The following is a 24,734-nucleotide window of genomic DNA, read 5'->3' as shown; positions in this document are numbered from 1 at the left end:
AGAGAGTAGTGTTATGCCGCGTACACACGATCAAACAATCCGGTGGAAAAGTCCGGCAAACTCAAGTCCGCCAAACAATCCCCTCGTGTGTAGCCTCGGCATACTTTTTTGACCCGAAAGTACGGCGGACTTAGAATGCCGTGTTGCGCACCAATCTATCCGTCGGACTCGCATTTCGGCGAACAATCCGGCCGTGTGTGTGTGCCAATCCGCCGTACTTTTGAAATGAGCGGACTTTTCCCGCCCGGAGAAAAGTCTGCTAATTTCGAGCGGGTCTCCAGGTAGGCGGGGCCCGCGAAGGAGACGTCGCTGGCCCCGCCGCCTGGTATGGACTTAAAGGGGAACCCCAACGCCAAAAAAAAAATCGGCGTGGGGGTCCCCCCCAAGTCCACAACAGACCCTTGTCCGAGCACGCTACCCGGCCGGCCAGGAAAGGGGGACGAGCGAGCGCCCCCCCCTCCTGAGCCGTACCAGGCCGCGTGCCCTCAACATGGGGGGTGCCTTGGGGAAGGGGGGGCGCGCGGCCCCCCCACCCCAAAGCACCTTGTCCCCATGTTGATGAGGACAAGGGCCTCTTCCCGACAACCCTGGCCGTTGGTTGTCGGGGTCTGCAGGCGGAAGTCGGAAGAAGAGGCCGGCGGCGAGTAAGAAAGCCGGACTCCTCCGCTAGCAAAAGAGCTACAAGAAGATAGCGGAGGAGTCCGGCGAGAAGACCCCCGAAGACGGAAGACCCCCGGAGCTGTGCAATAAAGTATTTTATCTTGTGTGTTGTGTTTTTTTTGTACTTTATTTTACAGGTGAATGGGTAGGGGTACATTGTACCCCATACTCATTCACATAGGGTGGGGGGCCGGTATCCGGGGGCCCCCTTATTAAAGGGGGCTCCCGGATTCCGATAAGCCCCCCGCCCGCAGACCCCGACAACCAACGGCCAGGGTTGTCGGGAAGAGGCCCTTGTCCTCATCAACATGGGGACAAGGTGCTTTGGGGTGGGGGGGGCCGCGCGGCCCCCCTTCCCCAAGGTACCCCCCATGTTGAGGGCACGCGGCCTGGTACGGCTCAGGAGGGGGGGCGCTCACTCGCCCCCCTTTCCTGGCCGGCCGGGTAGCGTGCTCGGACAAGGGTCTGTTGTGGACTTGGGGGGGACCCCCACGCCGATTTTTTCCGGCGTTGGGGTTCCCCTTTAAGTCCATACCGGGCGGCGGGGCCAGCGACGTCTCCTTCGCGGGCCCCGCCAACCTGGAGACACGCTCGAAATGAGCGGACTTTCCTCCGCGTGTGTGAGCGAGTCCGTTCATTTCGAAAGTACGGCGTATTAGTCCGCTGAAAAAGTGCCGTGTGTGGGCAAGTAGCCCGTTCGGAAATTCCGACGGACAGTCTGGCGGAAGTCCGCCAGACTAAGTACGTCGGACAGACGGCTACGTGTGTACGCGGCTTTAGATGTACATGGACTTGATTAACAACTTGAAGGGGGAATCCAATTAACATTTATTAAGCAGGTACAGCAACAGTTTTGTTTTTTTTCTTTTGGGGAAAAAAGGTTTTACATAAATGAATAAAAGCTGATCAATGACCCCTTTCAGAATTAAAGCAGAACTAGTGTTCTATATGAACATACTGCATGCAGGCAGGGTCTTTATTGCAAAAGGGATATGCTAAGTCTCTTCTGCAATAAAAACATAGCTACAAATGAAACAAAGCACAGCATTTTGCCCGTGGGACTTTGAATGTGGCATGACACAGCCAATAAAAAATATGGAAATTTATTACACATACAGTAAAACTTTGGTTTGAGAGTAGCTGGGTTTGAGGGAGTTTTGCAAGACAAGCAAAGTCTTTAAATACATTTTGACTTGATATACAAGCGATGTCTTGATATACACGTAGTGTCATGTCACAACTGAGCATAAAACAGAACAGAGACACCTCTAAGTGTAGCAATATGGTTACATTTAATGAAGGTACAACATATAGCAAGTCACATGGTTGATGATAAAAACAGGCACATCTATGCCTGCATACTTAGATGTGCCTCGTTTAATCATCAACCATGTGAGTTGCTAAATGTTGTACCTTCATTAAATGTAACCATATTGCTACACTTAGCCCTTGTACACACGGTCGGACATTCTGACAACCAAATTTTGTCCGACGGATTTTGTCGAAACTGTTGCATACATACGGTCGGACAAAGTTGTTGGAAAATCCGATTGTACATAACGTGATGACGTTATTTCGTTACGACGTGACTACGTTCAGGCTAGTAGCCAATAGCTTTGGTCTAGGAATTTGATCTGATGCGTGGCACTTTGTCCGTCAGAGTAGGCTACACATGATCGGAGTATGTCCGATCGGAGCATTTTGACGTAAAATTTTACGGACAAGTTGGAAAACTTGGTCCGTCGGATACTTCGGCGGAAACAGTCCAAAGGAGACCACACACAGTCAGATTATCCGACAAATGGTCCGATAGGACACATCTCCGACCGTGTGTATAAGGGCTTAGAGGCGCCTCTCTTCTCTTTTATACGCTGTAGTTCCTGCTGGATTTTTCTTCTAAATCCCCTTGTGGAGGCTTCCATTTGTGGATGAACATTTTATGGTTACACAACCTGTTGATATGGATGATACGTTTCTTTAAATGCAACTCTATGGTTCATCTCTGTTGTACTTCTTCCTGTGTGGTGTCTCCTGTTCCTGCTGGTTCATGCAGTAAACATGGCTTCGGTACAGTAATGGCTTGTGCTGCACGTGCCCCACGTGCCCCCTGCAGACTAAGGACAGGGATTACTGGAACCATGTCCTGTGGTCTGATGAGATCACGTGCACTCAACTCTTTGGTCGACCATGGCGACACCTGTTCTGAATGGAACCTGACCTGGTAAACTGCTTTATGGTCTTGGCCACCATGCTGCAGCTCAGTTTCTAGGTCTTGGCAATCTTCTTTAAGCCTAGGCCATCTTTATGTAGAGCAACAATTCTTTTTTTCAGGTCCTCCGAGAGTTCTTTGCCATGAGGTGCCATGTTGAACTTCCAGTGACTAGCATGAGAGAGTGATAACACTAAATTTAACACACCTGCTCCCCATTCACACCTAAGAAATTGCTAATTGGGCCCAATTTAGACATTTACATTTAGGGGTGTACTCACTTTTGTTGCCAGCAGTTTGGACATTAATAGCTGTGTGTTGTGTTATGTTGATGGGATGGCAAATTCACACTGTTATACAAGCTGTACACTCACTACTTTACATTGTGGCAAATTGTAATTTCTTAAGTGTTGTCACATGAAAAGATATAATAAAATATTTACAAAAATGTGAGGGGTGTACTCACTTTTGTAAGATACTGTACCTAGCAAAATTCCTGTCACACTGATCTGAGGTGTGAGCCATTAAGGCGACTTCTGGACAAGATGCAGTTTGGCACTGGCGTCCCAAGTATGACCGGGCAGTAGAGGATATAAAATGGTTGGTCACCTCTGCCCCAGTGTTGAAATACTATGATGTCGCAAAGCCTGTTATGATGTAAAGTGACTCCAGTAAAAATGGTCTAGGTTGTTGCCTTTTGCAGAAAGATCAGCCAGTTACATATGCATCCAGAACTCTCTTGGAAGTGCAGTCACTCTAAATCTAAGGGGTAGATCTGAAATGAGGGGAAGCTCTGCTGATTTTATTATCCAATCATGTGCAAGCTAAAATGCTGTTTTTTATTTTCCTTGCATGCCCCCCTCGGATCTACAGCAACTTTACTTCCAAGTGCACTTGCAGTGCAAAGTCGAGTTTCCTTTAGTAAATGATTATGTTGTTTTTCCCTCCGGTAGACCGGAATGATGGTTCCTATGCTCTGAAGTGGGTGGTAAAGGTGAATTTTTTCACTATCCAAAGCACATCAGGGCAGCGTTACCTATCTCCATTATGAATAAAATGAAGGAATTGTTGCAGATATTTCATATGTGTTTAGAAGTCTAGCAGCCAGAATCTATAGTAGAAGAACTGTGCAGTGGTGCAGACATGAATGAACTGTCATACAATAATTTGCTTGCTATAGGTGTACGCTGGGGGTGTGCCAGCTGTGTATGGGTACACCCTAATCACTATGTGTGGTACCGAATTCCCCTACTGCCCAGGCTTCCCCCCCCCCCCCCGTTTTATCCCCCTGCCCCACAGTGCTTTTGACTTCCCTCCTTTCCTTTAATAGGGGGCTATTAAATATGTCATTTGCTGGCCTCTTCCTTTTTCTAAATGAGCACAGTGAACACACTCACTGTGTTCATTCATATCTGAAGCATAGTAAACTGTTTACCATGCTTCAGGTTGTGAATGAACAAGAAGCCGCTCAGCACAGGGCACTATCCATTCACTGTTCAGTGCAGCTGAGGCTGCAGGGAAATCCATGTGTGTTTGAGCTTTGGGGTGAACACCCTAATGCACTAGGCTACACACACCTATGGCACTTATGTGTCTATGGAGACACATGTATACCAGCAGATCAGGTGGAAGATGTGTTGTGTTACAGTATATAGTAAACTACAGAAAGCTGAAATGGACAGATTAAAAGAAGAGGTTGTTCCTTGGTGTTTATATGTGCATATTCATAGGCTGCTTCTGTGTTGACATGATCATTTTACTGGTGCATAATTATTATTTTTTTTTTTTTTTACAGGACCCCCCATCAATCTAACTGAATCATTTTACCCAATTATCATCTCCCCAGCCAGAGTCCCAGAGCTCAGTATTGTAAATTTTGCTGAGAAAGGTAAGTGTCATAACTGAATAGTGACAGTTCTTTCCTGAAGTAGCTGGACTGTACACAAAACATACTTAGGTATATTTATTATCATGTTTTGTAGAATTCCAGTCAAATCCTAGCTATACTTAAACCTACTTCCACCTCCATTTTATAAATTGTACAACTCATTTTAAAAACAAACTGAAATATTGGGGGGGGGGGGGGGTTGTGGTGCATAAGTGTGCACACCCTCTTATAACTGGGGATGTAGCTGTGTTCAGAATTAGGCAATCATATTCAAACTCATGTTAAATAGGAGTCAATACACACCTGCCATAATTTAAAGTGCCTTTTGATTAACCCCCAAATAAAGTTCAGCTGTTCTAGTAGGTCTTTCTTGACCTTTTCTTAGTTGCATCCTACAGCAAAAGCCATGGTCCGCAGAGAGCTTCCGAGGGATCTCATTGTTAAAAGGTATCAGTCGGGAGAAGGGTACACAAGAATTTCCAAGGCATTAGATATACCATGAAACAGAGTGAAGACAGTCCTCATCAAGTGGAGAAAATATAGCACCACAGTGACATTACCAAGAACTGGACGTCCCTCAAAAATTTATGAAACAACAAGAAGAAAACTGGTCAGGGAGGCTGTCAAGAGGCCTACAGCAATATTAAAGGAGCTGTAGGAATATCTAGCAAGCACTGGCTGTGTGGTACATGTGACAACAATCCCCCATATTCTTCATATATCTGGGCTATGGGGCAGAATGTCAAGACAGAAGCATTTTCTTACAAAGAAAAACATCCAAGCCCGGCTAAATTTTGCAAAAACACATGTCTCCCAAAAGCATGTGGGAAAATGTGTTATGGTCTGATGAAACCATGGTTGAACTTTTTGGCCATAATTCCAAAACATATATTTGGTTACAACACTACACATTAACAAAAGAACACAATGGTGGTGGTAGCATCATGTTTTGGGACTGTTTTTCTTCAGCTAAATCAGGGGCCTTAGTTAAAGCGGGAGTCCACCGGGACTCCGCGTTTTTTTTTTTTTTTTTAAAAGCCAGCAGCTACAAATACTGCAGCTGCTGACTTTTAAATAGTGACACTTACCTGTCCAGCGCGCCCGCGATGTCGGCACCCGAAGCCGATCGCTCGCTCGGCGGCCGGGTCCCGCCGCCATCTTGGGTATGGGAATCAGGAAATGGAGCCTTTCGGCTTCATTTCCCGGTTCCCTACTGCGCATGCGCGAGCCGCGCGGCGCAATCCGGACGGTCCCCGCTGCCTCTGGGAGCTGTGTGTTTCCCAGCAGGCAGCGGGGCACTTCCTGAAGGGGGCGGGCGCTTGCGGAACGGGGGCGTAACCTACGCTCGTTCCGCAGGCAGCTAGCCCGGAAGTGGGTGCAGTTACCTGGATTATCCAGGTAACTGCACCCCCCTCCCCCCTGAAAGGTGCCGATTGTGGCGCCGGAGGGGGGGAGGGATCAGATGAGCGGAGGTCCATTTTAGGGTGGACCTCCGCTTTAAGGTAGAGGGAATTATGAACAGTTCCAAATACCAGTCAATATTGGCACAAAACCTTCAGGCTTCTGCTAGAAAGCTGAACATAAAGAGGAACTTCATCTTTCAGCATGACAATGACCCGAAGCATACATCCAAATCAACAAAGGAATGGTTTCTCCAGAAGAAGAATAAAGTATTGGAATGACCCAGCCAGAGCCCAGACCTGAATCTGATTGAAAATCTGTGGGGTGATCTGAAGAGGGCTGTGCACGGGAGATGCCCTCGCAATCAGTCAGATTTGGAGTGTTTTTGCAAAGCATGGGCAAATATCAAGTCAAGATGTGCCATGCTGATCAAAAGGTGCTTCAACAAAGTATTAGTTTAAGGGTGTGCACACTTATGCAATCAGATCATTAAAGTTTTTTTTTTTTTTTTTTTACTTCCCTCCACCTAAAAGATTTCAGTTTGTTTTTCAACTGAGTTGTACAGTTTATAGGTCACATTAAAGGTGCAAAAAGTTCTGAAATGAGGGATATCCCTCTCAGGGGCTAACCCTACACTCTCTGTACCCTCTCTTATCCCCCTCTGTTCTATCTTCCTACATATTATCTCTATGCTTTGTATCTTTATTTCTTTTCTGTTCCCCACCAGACCACTTTAACACTGAGGTGATTTTCAGGCATTTTAGCGCTAGAAATAGTGCCTGCAAAGCACCTGAAAACCACCTCCCATTCATTTCAGTGTGATTTTTTTTTTTTTTTTTTTTTTTTTTACACTGGGCGGTGCACTTGCGGGACATTAGGAAAAGTCCTGCAAGCAGCATCTTTGGGGCTGTTTGGGGGCGCTGTATTTAGCGCTACCAAAATGCCCTGCCCATTGAAATGAATGGGCAGCACTTTCAAAGCGCCTGAAAAGTGCTTCGGAAGAGCTGCAACACTGGAGCTTTTAACCCCTTCTGTGGGGTTAGAAGCACCCCGATAGTAGGCCATATTTTTTACTAAAAATCTAACTTCTATTGTGTTGTGGATTTGTTAAGGTGGATATACAGGCTTGCACAATCTAAGCTTAAAACTGCTCCCACTCCCTTCTAACTCCTCTAATAACTACACTGCAGCAATATTTTAACTACTGTGGAACAGTATTTAAAACCAGCCACAATTACTTTAATGGTCGGAGTTGATTTTCACAGACCCTGTCAGGGTGAGAGAGTATTTAAACATTTCTCAACAAGCTGAACATTTAGCAGCACTCTTACATGATGAAATGATTAGAAACCAGCTTAATGAAAAGACTACAAATGAAAAAAAAACTGAGGGAATGGCTGTTAATGGAGTCAGATACACTTACTTTGCTAAGAGCTGTGGATTTCTGGTGCCAGATTGAAATGTCTTTGCAGGAACTTCTTCCTTTGTTGCTGTTGCATTATCCTTCTGCAGTGTGGACAGGGTTGAACTGAATATTCATTATTGTAGCCATCTTTTAGGGAATTGCATTGCAATGCTCATTTGTGCAGTGTCTCTAGTGCAGTAGGCAGCCCTCTTGGCTCGGTCTGGATCAAGCAATTGGCTGATGCAACAGAGCAAGGGGACAAGGAACTGGTCTGGAAAAGGGAACTCTGTTGTGTCATCAGTCTGGAGAAGACAAGGAGTAAGCCTAGGGTTGCCACCTCATCCCTTTAAACCCGAACACATATGAATTGCACAGGTTCTCTGGCTGATTGAGGTGGTAATTAAACTCACTTGGTGCCTTATCTGCATTTAATTAGCCTCAGAACCTGTGTAATTCATATGTGTTCGGATTTAAAGGGATGAGGTGGCAACTCTAAGTAAGCCACTGTGGGGACCATGTGCTGCTTCAATTATTTCCTGTGCTGAGCAACTGAAAGAGAGCACCACATGGTTGTAGGCAATGGGGAAACAGTGGTGTGTGGCCAGAGTTTGCTGAAGCTATCGGAAGCTGTGCTGGCCAGGAGAAGGTCAGTGTTTCAATTGCTGGATGTGGCACATTTTTTTTATGTTACAGCCTTGTTCCAAAATGGAATACGTTCATTATTTCCCTCAAAATTCCACAAACAATACCCCATAATGACAAATATTTCAAACTTTTTTCACATTACCAATTTATTAAAAATGAAAAACAAAAAAAATCACATGCTCAAAACTTTGTTGCTGCACCTTTGGCACCAATTACAGCCTCAAATATTTTTGAGTATGATGCCACAAGCTTGGCATACCTATTTTTGAGCAGTTTCTCCCATTCCTCTTTGCAGGACCTCTCAAGCTCCATCAGGTTGGATGGGCAGCGTCGATGCACAGACATTTTCAGATCTCTCCAGAGATGTTCAATCTGGTTTAAGTCTAGGCTCTGGCTGGGCCACTCAGGACATTCACAGAGTTGTCCCGTGGCCACTACTTTGTTATCTTGGCTCTGTGCTTAGGGTCGTTGTCATTTTGGAAGATGAATCTTTGCCCCAGTCTGAGGTCCAGAGTTCTCTGGAGCAGGTTTTCATCAATTTTCATCATTGTTGCATTTAACTTTCGTTTAATCCTGACTAGTCCCTCAGTTCCTGCCGCTGAAAAATGCTTCCCTGTAGGGATGGTATTGATCAGGTCATGAACAGACAAGAAATGTTGTTTATTATGGTCTGAGAGTCCTTCAGGTGCCTTTTGGCAAACTCTTGTCCTTCATGTGCCTTTTACTGAGGAGTGGCTTTTGTCTCGACCAATCTACCATACAGGCCTAATTGGTGGAGTGCTGGATCTCTTTCAGTGTGACCATCAGGTTCTTGATCACCTCCCTGACTAAGGCCGCGTACACACGGGCGGACTGTTCGCCCAACCTTGTCCGCTGAACAGTGTTTGGGCGGACAGTCCGCTCGTGTGTGGGCTTTCAGCGGACAGTTTCAGCGGACAGTTGGACGGACAAAGTCTTTCGGAAATTCCGAAAAACTGTCCGCTGAAACTGTGTTTGAGCGAACAGTCCGCCCGTGTGTGGGCTTGTCCGCTGTACTTTCGAAATGAGCGGACTGTTCCCGCTCGGAAAGTCCGCCCATTTCGAGCGCGTGTACAGGTAGGCGGGGCCCGCGAAGGAGATGTCGCGGGCTCCGCCGCCTGGAATGGGCTTAAAGGGGAACCCCAACGCCGAAAAAAATCGGCGTGGGGGTTCCCCCCAAGTCCACACCAGACCCTTGTCCGAGCACGCTACCCGGCCGGCCAGGAAAGGGGGGCGAGCGAGCGCGCCCCCCCTCCTGAGCCGTACCAGGCCGCGTGCCCTCAACATGGGGGGTGCCTTGGGGAAGGGGGGGCCGCGCGGCCCCCCCACCCCAAAGCACCTTGTCCCCATGTTGATGAGGACAAGGGCCTCTTCCCGACAACCCTGGCCGTTGGTTGTCGGGGTCTGCGGGCGGGGGGCTTATCGGAATCCGGGAGCCCCCTTTAAGAAGGGGGCCCCCGGATACCGGCCCCCCACCCTATGTGAATGAGTATGGGGTACAATGTACCCCTACCCATTCACCTGTGAACTAAAGTACAATAAAAAACACAACACAGAGAAAAAATATTTTATTGCACAGCTCCGGGGGTCTTCCGTCTTCGGGGGTCTTCTCGCCGGACTCCTCCGCTATGTGTGTGTAGCTCTTTTGCTAGCGGAGGAGTCCGGCTTTCTTCCTCCCCGCCGCCGGCCTCTTCTCCCGACTTCGGGGGTCTTGTCCCCCTCTTCGGTTCTTCTGCCGGGCCACCGCGCCTGGTCCGGTGGCCCGGTCTTCTGTCGCCGTCTTCCGTTCTTCTGTCGCCGCCTTCGGTTCTTCTGCCGGGCCACCGCGCCTTCTTGTAGCTCTTTTACAGGCGGTGGCCCGGTCTTCTGTCGCCGCCGCCGCCTTCCGTTCTTGTTCTTCTTCTTGTTCTTCTTCTTCTCCTGGAGATGTTGACTCGACGAGCTCTCCGGCCGGAATGCCAGGGACACGCTCCGCTGCCACTTATATAGTGACAATGGGGCGGTGTCACATGGTATATGTCACATGGGTTGGTCACATGGGTTGATGTCACATGGGGACTATGACATCGTAAGGGGGCGGGGTCACCATGTGACCAACCCATGTGACATATACCATGTGACACCGCCCCATTGTCACTATATAAGTGACCGCACAGCGCGGCTCTGGCATTCCGGCCGGAGAGATCGTCGAGTCAACATCTCCAGGAGAAGAAGAAGAACAAGAAGACGGCGACAGAAGACCGGGCCACCGGACCAGGCGCGGTGGCCCGGCAGAAGAACCGAAGAGGGGGACAAGACCCCCGAAGTCGGGAGAAGAGGCCGGCGGCGGGGAGGAAGAAAGCCGGACTCCTCCGCTAGCAAAAGAGCTACACACTAGTGATGGGAAGTCCGGATCTTTAAAATGAATCGGTTCATTTCGAACTGCTCACTGAAATGAACCGATTCAATGAATCGATTCTTCGGTTCACTTGCTGAGTCTACTGACAAGCAAGTGAACCGAAGCTCTGATTCAACCTTCTTAAATGAGTAGAATCAGAAGACTGATTCACACAGAAGGTTGGCAGGTCCTGGTAATGTTTACTTTGATTTAGTTCATCGGCGCAGAGCACAATTGTTGTCAATTGACAATTATTCCATTGTCAGATTAGCGCAGTGTCATGCATTTTGGTGATACACAAACAGCTGTGTTAGGCTGGGTTCACACTTGTGCGATGCGGGAACCCTGCGATTCCACGACGGGTTCCTGCATCGCACCCAACTCGCACGACAGTTCACAACGACATATGCGAACTGCTGGGGAGTGTCATACAATGTTAATGGCACCCCCATTTCAGTTCGCATGTCACACTGCGAAGTGTCAGTTTGGACATGAATCGGATCGCATGAGTGCTATGTGATCCGATTCTGGTGCGGACCAAAAAAAGGGTCCTGTGCGAGTTTAGTCCGAATGCGATACGATTTCAACCATACTATCTGTATGGCTGAAATCGCATTGCACGGACATCGCCTGTGATTTGCACTGCAGTGCAAATCGCATGCGATTTTGCACGATGCAGCAGTGTGAACCGGCCCTGAGCCGAGGTTTCAGCAAATTTGATGGATAGCAATGTTACCTGTGAAGTTGCCCCAGAATGCAGGTCACATGCACACAAACCCCGCTTTTCATTTAGGCTCTGTTTCCACTTGTGCAACTTGTCCTGCGACTTGGGACTGCAAAGTTGCATGACAAGAAGTACCCGATTTCCAATGAGTACCATTCATATCTGTGCGACTTCAAGTCACAGCGACTTCAAAGTAGTCCCTGCACTACTTTGGTCCCATTTTAATGTGACTTGAGGTCCATAAACCTCCAGAATACACAGGCATGGCTTCAAGTCGCGGCAAAATCGTGCAACTTTCTGGCTTTTCAGGCTAACGCAGCCTGAAAGGTGCACAATTCTGCCGCAATTTTGTAATTCTTTATTTCTTTGCAAGAATACAAAACAACATCATTAATCAATGAAGTACAACATAATGCATTCCTGCCCTTTTTATGAACAAAACAAAAACAAGACAGTATCAGTACAATATCCAATACAGTATATAGTATCTATTCCTCATAGTGGTCCAACAAAAACAAAAACAAAAACAAACACAAAAAAAAAAAAAAAAAAAAAAAAAAAAAAAAAGGGGGGAATAAAGGGGGGATAAAGGAGGGAGGGGGGGAGAGATCAATCCCACCCACCGGCGGGTTTAGTTTACATTACTCAACCAGCTCACCTAATCTTCAATTTCTTCTCCAATCAACCTCTTCCCCTCCTCTGACTGTAAAAAAATCTCCCATGGAGCCCAGATTTGCGCTATGACTTCCCTTTCCTCAGAGGGCATAGGGATCAAATTTTCCATGATCCCAATTTTCCTTACTTTGTTTAACCATTGTGAAATTCGCGGTGCTCCCTTTTCTTTCCAACGGATGGTTATGCAGCTTTTAGCTGCATTCACCAGATGGCATAACATTGAATTCTTATATCTCTCTAATGGAATATGTGTACATTGTAATAGGAAGAAAGCCGGATCTTCCTCAAGATGATACTCAGTAAACAATTGAGAGATTTTCTGAACTTCTTCCCAGAACTGTCTAATCATTGGACAGTACCAAAAAATATGGGCAATAGTGCCTCTCTCCTTACCACATCTCCAACATTTATCTGATGTCTCTGGAAAAAAGGTATGCATTCGTGATGGAGTATAATACCAACGCATTAGTACTTTGTAATTTAGTTCCTGTATCTTAACACACCTAGATGATTTCAAAGTCAAGTGTATTATTTTCTGACGTTGAGTCGGGGTGAACGTTTGTCCGAGATCTCTTTCCCATTTATCCAAACTTACTATGTCATTATCCTCCAAAGGAGAAATTAGTAATGCATATATTTTGGAGATAATATGGGAAAGGGGCTCCTTATTTTCACAGTACTTTTCAAACTTAGTAAGTGGACGATCAAAATCCTTAGCCGGTCCTAAAGTGTCCAAAAAATGTTTAACTTGTAGCGCCTGCCAGAGGGGTAATTCATATTGTCCTCCTGGTTGCATTAGCGTTTCTATTGATGGCCATTTTTTAGATCTCAAAAAGTGTAATGCCTGGAAACAACCCTTCTCTCTTAAATTTCTAAATATACCTAGTTCCATGCCAGGCGGGAATAGTGGGTTCCCTAGAATAGGAAATAGAGGAGATTTAACTGTTGAGATTCTGGGATTCCGCACTACTTTTATTCCCATCTGGAGCGTAGGTCCTACTAAGGGATGAGCTCTTAATATAAGAGGTATAGCTGTACCGCACCACAAGGCTCTATCTAAGGGAATGGGACTTACTTGTTGTTCCATAGCAACCCATCTTTTACTGTCTCTATGGCAGCACCAATCCACAATTCTACCCAGCTGGGTAGCTTGATAGTATTTATATAAGTCCGGTGCTGCGATTCCACCCGCTTCTTTAGACATAGTTAGTAATTTCCTGTTAATCCTAGGGTGCTTACTTGCCCATATGAACTTTGTAAATATTGTCCGAATTTTGCTAAAGAAAGCCAGTGGAATCCGGATTGGTAGTGCCTGAAACAGATAAAGAAACTTAGGGACGATATTCATTTTCAAAATATTACTTCTTCCAAACCAGGAATGAGAGGATTTATTCCACTCATTCAACCTTGTAATAATTTCCCTTAATAAGGGTGGAAAGTTCAATGCGTATGCATCTATTAGGTTAGGTGGGATCTGTATCCCTAGATAATTCAGCGCTGTGGCTGTCCATTTAAACTTGAAGTTATCCTCTAAATTTTTTTGAATGGGATTCCCCAGTGATATCCCCATCGCCTCTGACTTACCATAATTTATTTTAAAATTAGATAGAGCACCATAGTGCTCAATTTCCCCCAATAAATTGGGTAATGATATTTGTGGATTAGAAAGTGAAAATAATAAATCATCTGCATATGCTGAGAGTTTATATTCCTGATCCGCTATAGAGATACCTTTAATATCGGGGTTCCATCTTATTCTATTTAACAGAGGTTCTAATGATAGTGCAAATAAAAGAGGCGACAGGGGGCATCCCTGACGTGTCCCATTAGATATTAGAAAATTTTCAGAATTTATCCCATTAACCTTTACCAGTGCCTGTGGCTTTGAGTATATTCCTGCTATCCAGTCCAACATTCGATCCCCAAGGCCCATCTGCTTTAAAACTCCTAACATAAAGGACCAACTGACCCTATCAAAGGCCTTTTCTGCGTCTGTATTAACAAAGATACTCGGCAGCTTCCTCTGATTTACATATTGAATTAAATTCAGAACCTTAATTGTGCTATCCCTAGCTTCACGTGTGGGGACGAACCCCACTTGGTCCATATGAACCAGCTGCATCATAAACGGTTCTAGGCGAGCTGCGAGTATCTTTGTAAATATTTTGTAGTCCGTATTTAATAATGATATTGGACGGTAGCTACTGCATATTGATTGATCCTTTCCTTCTTTTGGAATAAGTACGATATGTGCCCTTAATGCTTCTACAGGTGGAGGCCTGATTTTCCCTTGTATGTTAAATGTTTTAACCATATGAGGGACAAGTTGCAAATGAAAACTTTTAAAATATTGCAGAGAAAATCCATCTGGACCAGGAGCCCTTCCTTGCCTCAACGTCTTTATTGCCAAGGTTACTTCTTCTGTTGTTATTGGTAATTCAAGTTTTCTTCGTGCTGAGGATGACAATTTCGCTAAGTGTGAGGATTCAAGATATTCCTCTAGTGATGAAGAGGAAGAGGAATGGGGGGGAACTGGAAGATTATACAATGAAGTATAATATTGTCTGAATTCCTCTGCAATATCTTTTGGTACTAGGGATTTGCTGTCTCAAGTCGCAGGACAAGTCGCATGGGTGTGAAAGGGCCTTAGGCTGTCCGTACCACCTGATCACTGCTGCTACCTCATTGGTTTAGTGTATTGTTTTACTGGTGGTGACTGTGGTTCTTTCAGTGTACTGTGTTCTAAAAACTGATACGATTCTTTAACTCGGTAACTTGTACGATTCTTTAACTCGGTAACTTGTACGATTCTTTAACTCGGTGTACTATGTACTCCTGGCTCTTGTTTTAAGTTTGTATCCAGTTCCTGAGTGTCATTGTGCTTTGAGTCAGCTGATTGGTTGCAGGGAGGGGCCGAGCTCTCTCACTCTAGGATCATATTACCACTGCCAGCTCTGCTGCTCTGCTATGTACTGAGTGCAGAGTGAACTGTTTCAAAAGAATCAGTTCACTGAAAAGAATCGATTCATCCAGTTCACTAAAAAGAACCGGTTCAAAAGAACGATTCGTTCATGAACTGGACATCACTACTACACACACATAGCGGAGGAGTCCGGCGAGAAGACCCCCGAAGACGGAAGACCCCCGGAGCTGTGCAATAAAATATTTTTTCTCTGTGTTGTGTTTTTTATTGTACTTTAGTTCACAGGTGAATGGGTAGGGGTACATTGTACCCCATACTCATTCACATAGGGTGGGGGGCCGGTATCCGGGGGCCCCCTTCTTAAAGGGGGCTCCCGGATTCCGATAAGCCCCCCGCCCGCAGACCCCGACAACCAACGGCCAGGGTTGTCGGGAAGAGGCCCTTGTCCTCATCAACATGGGGACAAGGTGCTTTGGGGTGGGGGGGCCGCGCGGCCCCCCCTTCCCCAAGGCACCCCCCATGTTGAGGGCACGCGGCCTGGTACGGCTCAGGAGGGGGGGCGCGCTCGCTCGCCCCCCTTTCCTGGCCGGCCGGGTAGCGTGCTCGGACAAGGGTCTGGTGTGGACTTGGGGGGAACCCCCACGCCGATTTTTTTCGGCGTTGGGGTTCCCCTTTAAGCCCATTCCAGGCGGCGGAGCCCGCGACGTCTCCTTCGCGGGCCCCGCCTACCTGTACACGCGCTCGAAATGGGCGGATTTGCCTCCGCCTTACGTGGGCGAGTCCGTTCATTTCAAAAGTTGAGCGAACTGTTTGCCCAACCTTGTTCGTCAAACAGTCCGCTCGTGTGTGGGCAAGTCCGCTCATGCAAATTTTGAGCGGACTGTTTGATGAAACTGTTTGCCGAACAAGGTTGGGCGAACAGTCCGCCCGTGTGTACGCGGCCTTAGGCCCTTCCCTTCAATCACTCAGTTTGGCCGGGCGGTCCGCTCTAGCAAGAGTCCTGGTAGTTTCAAACTTCTTCCATTTAGGGATGATGGAGGCCACTGTACTCATTGGGATCTTCAAGGCTGCAGAAATGTTTCTGTACCCTACCCCAGATCTGTGCCTCCATACAATCCTGTTTCGGTGGTCTACAGACAATTCCTTGGACTTCATGGCTTGGTTTGTGCTCTGACATATATTGTTAACTGTGGAACCTTATATAGACAGGTGTATGCCTTTCCAAATCATGTCCAATCAGCTGAATTTACCACAGATGGACTCAATTTAAGTTGTAGAAAAACCTCAAGGATGATCAGTGGAAACAGGATGCACCTGAGCTCAATTTTGAGTGCCCTGGCAAAGGCTGTAAATACTTCTGTACATATGATTATTTTTTATTTTTAATAAATTTGCAAAGATTTCAAACAAACTTCTTTCACGTTGTCATCAGGGCTGTCTTTAAGGCGGGGCAAACGGGGAACCTGCCCAGGGCCCTGTCATTGTTGAGGGGCCCAACATCCTCACAATCACTCCCTGTCACATAGTGCAGCTGCAGGGAAAGTAAAACAGTAATTGGCGATGTCCTTGCCTGACAGCATAATTGACCGAGTGGAGAGGCACACTAATGAGCAGTGGTAGGGGACGGAGGAGTGAGAGAGGATTGCAGAGAGGAGGCATGGATGAGAAAAGCCGGTGGGCGGTGAGAGTTACGATCTGAATGAGGACATGTGCATGGCTGTTTGAGCAGTTAGTCTGTTATTGTTCTTCTTCTTTACCTCTCTGCTTTTTAACATCACCAGCACTGCCTGTATACAAAACTGGTCAATAGGGATGAGCTTCGTGTTCGAGTCAAACATATGTTTGACTCGAACATCGGCTGTTCGCCCGTTCAGCGAATTCCGAACGTTATGGGCCGTTCGCGCCAAATTCGTGTGGCGCTCACGGCCCACAATGCACTGCGATGGCGCAGTGCATTGCTGGCTCATGATTGGCCAAGCATGCACTGTGACCCCGCATGCTTGGCCAATCACAGCGCCGGCAGCGAGGAGAGCCATGATTGGCCACAGGCAGGATGCCTGTGGCCAATCATAGCTCAGGCTGTGTACTACACGCCCCACACTCTTTAAGGCCGCCAGCGCGGCGGCCTTGTGTAGTGTGTTGGCGTCTGAAGCAGTTAGTGGGTGTTCTGTGTACCTTCAAATACCTCAAATACCTTTAAATAGAGCTTGCAGTCAGCGGTAGGAGCTTGTGCGTGCTGTCTGCGTGCTCTGAACCCAGTACACACCGCTATATCCACCTGTATAGCAAACTATCTTGCTCGTTTTAAATGGAGCTTGCAGTCAGCGGTAGGAGCTTGTGCATGCTGTCTGCGTGCTCTGAACCCAGTACACACTGCTATATCCACCTATATAGCAAACTATCTTGCTTGTATTAAATGGAGCTTGCAGTCAGCGGTAGGAGCTTGTGCGTGCTGTCTGCGCGCTCTGAACCCAGTATACACCGCTATATCCACCAACATAGCTCTTCTCTATTTGGGCCATCTGCCATCTGCAGGAGTTATTGGAAGTTGTGTGTGCCTTCAGCACAATATACACTACCCAATTGCTGTTTTTCCCAACTCCCTTCAGGCCATTACCATGTCTGGAAGGCCAGCAAGGAGAGGCAGACAGGCGCGAGCCGATAAAAGAGGGCAAGTAGGCTCTGTGTCTAGAGACAACAGTTCTGGTCGTGGACGCGGTGCATCGTCATCATCAGCACGTGGCCATGGGACACGCTTGTCCTTCTTTTCGGCAACTGGACATGTTGAGCCGCAACATGCCAACGACTTGGTAGAGTGGATGACCAAGCCCTCTTCATCCTCCTCATCCTCTCTCACCCAGTCTCAGGGTACTAGCAAAGCAGCTGCCAACGCATCGTCTTCCCTCCTCTCAATGTCATCATCAGTGACTCCTTCCCTAGACCCACCACATTCTCCTGAGGAGTCTCCTGAACTCTTTGAGCACAGTGTTGGGTACATGCTCCAGGAGGATGACCAGTGTTTTGTAGGCTCTGATGATGATACTCAGCTAGAGGAAGGCAGTAGCGTGAATGCAGAGAGAGGGGATGCTCAAGAAGGACAGCAATCTGGCAGTCATGTTCCACAAGCTGCAGCATACTGCTAGGTTTTCTCCAGTGATGAAGAGGGAGGGGATGATGAGGGCACTGACTCCACGTGGGTGCCTGGTAGGAGAGAGGAGGAGGAGGAGGAGGCACATGTCCAACGAGGCAGGATGCCCTCCGGGGGCCAGCTTAGGGGCAGCACACCGACTGAAGCACACCGCAGAGCTCCGCCTGTGCAGGGCGCTGCCTCTGCGCGTTATTCTAAAAGTTCTTTGGTGTGGGCCTTTTTTGAGACGAGTGCATCAGATCGCACCGCTGCTATTTGCAACATATGTCTCAAGCGTATCTCGCGTGGCCAAAACATCAGCCGCTTGGACACCAGACATATGTTGACCTGCCATGCAGCTCGTTGGCAAGAATACCTCAAAGACCCACACCAAAGAACAAAGCGGACCTCTCCTTTCTCCTCATCAGCTGGCATCTCCAACCCCACTAGACCTTCAGTCCTCTCTGAAACCTGCTCTGAGAGGAATGAAGGTGTAGAATTAGGTGTGTCACAGCCAAGTGCTTCCGGGCACTCTGCTAGCAGTACACCCACGTCCGATTATAGCAGGCAAATGTCCCTGCCCCAGCTGCTGGACTGGCGAAAGCTGGTTGAATGCTAGCTTGGCTAAATTGCTAGCACTTCAACTGCTGCCTTTTCAGTTGGTAGACTCGGCCCCCTTCCGTGAGTTTGTACAATGTGCGGTTCCTCAGTGGCAGGTCCCCAAACACCACTTTTTCTCACGGAAGGCAATTCCGGCTCTCTACCGGCATGTGGAAGGCAATGTCCTTGCCTTGCTGGACAGGGCGGTCAGCGGTAAGGTGCATATTACCGCTGACTCATGGTCCAGCAGGCATGGACAGGGACGTTACCTGTCTTTCACGGCCCATTGGGTCACTCTTCTGGCAGCTGGGAAGGATGCAGGACAAGGTGCAGTAGTGTTGGAGGTTGTTCCGCCACCACGCCTCCAAAATGCTACTATTGGTTGTGACACACCTCTCTCCTCCACCCCTCCTCTTCTTCTTCCTCCATGGCCTCTTCCAGTGCTCTGTCCTCAGAACCTGTGGTGCTCCGTAGGCGTTCCAGGGGCTACGCAAGTACGCAGGCAAAACAATGCCATGCCGTGCTTGCGCTGGTTTGTTTGGGGGACAGGAGCCACACTGGGGCAGATGTTTTGTCAGCTCTGCAGGGGCAGGCCGAGAGGTGGTTGACGCCACACCAGCTTAAGCCAGGAATGGTGGTTTGTGACAATGGCACCAACCTCCTCTCCGCCCTCCGACAGGGACAACTGACCCATGTGCCCTGTGTAGCTCATGTCCTTAACCTGGTGGTGCAGCGGTTCTTGGGCAGGTACCCGGGCTTACAGGATGTCCTGAAGCAGGCCAGGAAAGTCTGTGTGCATTTCCGCCGATCATTTAATGCCTGTGCTCGGCTGGCTGAGCTCCAAAAGGAGTTGAACCTGCCCAAGAACCGCCTTATATGTGACATGCCCACCAGGTGGAACTCAACGTTGGCCATGCTGCAGCGGCTGCACACGCAGCAGAGGGCCATCAATGAGTACCTGTGCAACTACGGCACCAGGACAGGGTCAGGGGAGCTCGGTTTTTTCTCACCACGCCAGTGGGGCATGATCAGGGATGCATGCACTGTCCTGTCACCATTTGAGGAGGCCACAAGGATGGTGAGCAGTGACAGTGCATGCATCGGTGACACTGTACCTCTTGTCCACCTCTTGGAGCATACGCTGTGTGGAATAATGGACAGGGCACTTGAGGCAGAACAGAGGCAGGAAGAGGAGGACTTGCTTGCCTCTCAAGGCCCCCTTTATCCAGACAGTGTTCATGCTGTGCCACCCATCACACAGGAAGAGGATGATGAGGAGGAAGAGGAGGAGGAGGAGGATGATTGTGTCAGCATGGAGGTGGAGGCTGGCACTCAGCATCAACAGCAGCAGCAGTCTTGTAGGGATGATTTACAGCCCCAAGAAACCTGTGGACTTGTACGTGGCTGGGAGGAGGTAGCTGCGGATCATGTTGTCCTTAGTGACCCATAGGACTCTGGACCGAATGCCTCAGCTAACCTACGCTACATGGCCTCCCTGATCCTGCAAAGCCTACGGAAGGATCCTCGTATTCTTCGGATCAAGGAGAGGGACCATTACTGGCTGGCCACTCTCCTTGATCCACGGTACAAGGGTAAGGTTGCCGACCTTATCTTGCCATCGCAGAGGGAGCAGAGGATGAGACATCTCCGGGAGGCCTTGCGGAAAGGTCTGTGCAACGCGTTCCCAGAGACTGGGAGGTTACAAACTCCTGGTCCTGGACAACGTGTTGCTGAGGCATCGGTCAGAAGGAGCGGTGGAGAAGGTGGCCGTCTGACTGATGCTTTCAGACAATTTTTTAGTCCGCAGCCCCAAGGTATGATCGGTTCCAGCAACCATCGCCAGCGTCTGATTTACATGGTGCAGGAATACCTAGGGGCAAGGTCATACTTGGACACCTTTTCCACCGAAAATCCTCTGGCTTACTGGGTCTTGAGGATGGATCACTGGCCAGAGCTTGCACAGTATGCAATTGAGCTACTGGCCTGTCCTGCATCCAGCGTTCTTTCGGAACGCACCTTCAGTGCTGCTGGTGGCTTTGTTACCAATCACAGGGTGCGCCTGTCCACCGAATCAGTTGATCGACTGGCATTCATCAAGATGAATCAGTCTTGGATCACCCACAGCTACCAAGCACCTGAAGCTGATGTAAACGAATAATTTTTTTTGAAATATCACATCCCTTCAAGACTGCCTATGCTGATGCTGAGTGACTGTCCTGTTATGTTGATTGTCTATCCTCTTCCTCCTCCGCTGATATGTTGGAAGAACATTTCTGGTTCTGGGTGATGCCATCAGACCAATTTTTCTGCCCCTGTTTAACAAGGGCGTTTAATTACAATTTTTGATGCAATGCTTTGCAGCAGGGCTAATTCCTGCACTCAAACTAGAGTATATGGGAGAGGTTGCATTGTCGTGGCACCAGTGCCTAAGGCCCAATTTTTCTGCCCTTGTTTAACAGGGGCGTTTAATTACAATTTTTGATGCAATGCTTTGCAGCAGGGCTAATTCCTGCACTAAAACTATAGTATATGGGAGAGGTTGCAGTGCCGTGGCACCAGCACCAGTGCCTAAGGCCCAATTTTTCTGCCCCTGTTTAACAGGGACATGTAATTACAATTCTTGATATAATATTTCACAGGAGGGCCCGTTCCTGTGCCCACCCAGAGTAGGTGAGGACTTATAGTGTTGTGGCACCAGCACCACAACCACCAAAGGTCAATTTTTCTACCACTGTTCAACAATGGCATGTAATTACAATTCTTGATATAATCGTTCACAGCAGGGCGCTCCAGCGCCCACCAAGAGTCACTTTGAGGGCTTACAATGTTGTGGCAAAACCAACACCTTGTCCGCCATTTCTGCATAGCATATAGGGCAGGCCCCTACTTTCAAACATCCAACTTACAAACATCTCCTACTTGCAAACGGAAGGAGACAACAGCAAGTGAGATGAAAAAAGATGGACGACAAAACAAATTATACAGGGGTGATAACCCTTCCCTATGTTTTCCAAAAAGCTTCAAAATTGTTTTTTTGACTGGAGCTACACTTTAAAAATGTACCAGTTGAAAATTACAAACAGATTCAACTTAACACAACAAACCTACACAGTCCCTGTCTTGTTTGCACCGCCTGTATACTGCTGTTCTGAGTATATAGGGCCTGGGGGCCACACACATTTATTTTTTTTAATATGGGTACGGGGTTCCCCTTAATATGCGTACAAGACCCAAAGGGGCTGGTAATGGGCAGAGAAGGCTACCCATGCCATTTTTCTCAATGATTTTCAACCATATTGCAGGAACCAGATATAACATTAAAACCGCAAGCAGTTTTAAATGATGTTATTTCCGTTAAATGTCAGTTTGTGCAGGGACTGTTCTAAACACAGGAAACACGTGGCACTTCACAGGCATACTACAGACACCCCCCAGGCACGATATTTAAAGGAATATTTAACTTTTTTTTTTTTCACTTTAATCGTCATTAAAATCAGTGCTCCCGCCAAAACGGCCATTTTTAAAAACATTTTAGGCATTGACCCATGTCCCCTGGGGCAGGAGCCAGGTCCCCAAACCCTTTTTAGGACAGCATCTTGCTTATTAGCCGTTAAAATTAGCACTTTTAATTTCGAACGTTCGAGTCCCATAGACTTCAATGGGGTTCTAAATTTCGTATGAATTTGGGGTCCGTTCGAAAGTTCTGGTGCGAACCGAAACGGGGGGGTGTTCGGCTCATCCCTACTGGTCAGCATGGATAAACGGGCAGCTGGTATGTTGTGTTATTTACAGTCTGAATTAGCTCATTTGCCCTGGCCTGATTAGTTGAACTTTCACTTCTTTAGCAGCTAAACGATCACTCATCTCTGCTTGCTATGATTATTTACAGTAATGTTTTTTAATGTAATCCTGGTCGGCTTCATTAACACCATCTTTTCTACCCAAATTCTGCGGCAATGCAAAACAACACTTTTAATCTGGCAATGGGACTGCTTGGCATTTGTAGAATAATCTATTATCTAGCAACCAATCAATTAGCAGTAATGTTATGCAGTAACCTCTAGCAACCAAGCAATGAGCAGTAATGATATGCAGTAACCTGTAGCAACCCATCAGTGAGCGGTAATGATGTGCAGTAACCTACAGCAACCAATCAATGTGCATCAAGGATGTGCAACAACCTCTAGCGACCAATCAGTGAGCAGTAATACTGTGCTGTAGCCTATAGCAACCAATCAATGAGCAGTAATTATGTGCTATAACCTCTAGCTACCAATGGGTGAGCGGTAATGATGTGCAGTAAGCTCTAGCAATCAATAAGTGAGTGGTAATGAAGAGCAGTAAGCTCTAGCAACCAATCAGTGAGCAGTAATAATGTGCAGTAACATCTCGCAATCAATGGATGAGCGGTAACGATTTGCAGTAAGTTCTAGCAACCAATGGATGAGAGGTAATAATGTGCAGTAACCTCTAGCATCCAATGAATGAGTGATTATGATGTGCAGTAACTTCTAGCAACCAATCTGCATGTAGAAATGATCAGCTTTAACCTCTAGCAACGAATCAGTGAGCCGTAATGTGTGCCGTAACCTCGAGCAACCAGTCAGTAACTGGTAATGATATGCTGTAACCTCTGACAACCAATCGCAATTGCGGTCTGATCTGCTGCAGTAAACTGATTTTGAGTCTACCTGCTATGTATTATATGTCTTAGAGGAGGTGGAGAGAGAAATTGCCTAGTGGGGGTCGGGGGTGGTGGTGTTGGGCCAGGGGACCCCAGGAAAATGTTTGCTCAGGGTCCAATCAATATTAAAGGCGGCACAGGTTGTCATTATTGGGTATTGTTTGTAGAATCTTGAGGAAAATAATGAATTTAATCCATTTTGGAATAAGGCTGTAACATAATAAAATGTGGAACAAGTAAAACGCTGTGAATACTTTCCGGATGCACTGTATGTGGAAATGCATGGATTGCGGAGAGTGCTCACTGTGGCGAGAGGCCTCTTGGTCACTGACTTTCCTTGTTTCCTGGTTCTGTGAAAATTTCTGTCTCAGTGGGGTTGCTTTACCTCCCCTTTATTTAGGAACAATCCAATTCTCCTTTGGATTATAAAGACTGTTCTGTAGAGCAGTGGTCATCAACCCTGTCCTCAGGGCCCACTAACAGGCCAGGTTTTATGTATTACCTTGAGGAGATGAAGACTAGAATACTGCAATCACTGAGCAGCAAATGATATCACCTGTGATGTATTTCAGTTATCTTGCAAACCTGGCCTGTTGGTGGGTCCTGAGGACAGGGTTGATGACCACTGCTGTAGAGCACTTCTACCACTTGTAAGGAAGCAAAAGAGGGGCGAGATTGCAAAAGAAAGATCACAGCAACTTCTATACCTGTCTCATTTGAACTTGACTTTTACTGAATCAAAGCACATTCCTGGAGATCCAAAAGAAGGTGTCCTGCATATGGTAGGAGAATAACATCATACAAGTTAATCTGTTGTCTGTGGAGAACTGTTGTGCTCGTGTCAAGGGCCTCAACTTTGCTGGCCAAAGTTGTCGTTTTTTACCATTCACTATGCAGTGGGACAAAATGGGGACTGTTATAGCAAGTTAGGATTGTCTTTATATACTGTTGTTAGGTAAATGCAATTCAGTTCTGTTAGTTACTGTTGGTCAAAATACTGCAGGTGTTTAACCATATCTCTCAGACAGAGGCGTAACTAGAAACCTCAGGGCCCCGATGCAAGAAATCAGGAAGGGCCCCCCCCCCCCCCCGAAAAGCATGATTTTGATACTATATTTTTTTCCACTGTAGAACAAAGTAAAAAATTTCTGTGCAGCCTGTGTCCCGAGTGAAACCTGTGTCACCAGTGCAGTGGTGGTACTGGAGGGGGGTGGCAGTGGTACTGGAGGGGGATGGTGGTCCTGGAGGTGGGTGGCGGTGGTGGTCCTGGAGAGGGGTGGCAGTGGTACTGGAGGTGGTGGCAGTGGTACTGGAGGTGGGTGGTGGTGGTGGTACTGGAGGGGGGCTGATGGTGGTACTGGAGGTGGGTGGCGGTGGTACTGGAGGTGGGTAGCGGTG

The 24,734-nt window shown here is 47.4% G+C and overlaps 1 protein-coding gene across 1 annotated transcript in view; it reads left to right on the top strand.

The window, feature by feature from the left end:
* LOC143924364 (aldehyde oxidase-like) overlaps positions 1–24,734 on the top strand; it is a 203,685-nt gene that overhangs the window by 59,632 nt on the left and 119,319 nt on the right. Inside the window, exon 3 of the mRNA XM_077448644.1 lies at positions 4,665–4,757. Within this exon, the coding sequence (XP_077304770.1) occupies positions 4,665–4,757 (93 nt within the window). The remainder of the gene's footprint in view (positions 1–4,664; positions 4,758–24,734) is intronic.

The sequence above is a fragment of the Lithobates pipiens genome, unplaced genomic scaffold (genome assembly GCF_037356315.1).
Source record: "Lithobates pipiens isolate NorthernLeopardFrog02 unplaced genomic scaffold, aLitPip1_a1.2 Scaffold_22, whole genome shotgun sequence".
In the NCBI taxonomy this organism is placed as follows: domain Eukaryota; kingdom Metazoa; phylum Chordata; class Amphibia; order Anura; family Ranidae; genus Lithobates; species Lithobates pipiens.
This window is presented reverse-complemented; position numbering and strand designations above follow the sequence as displayed.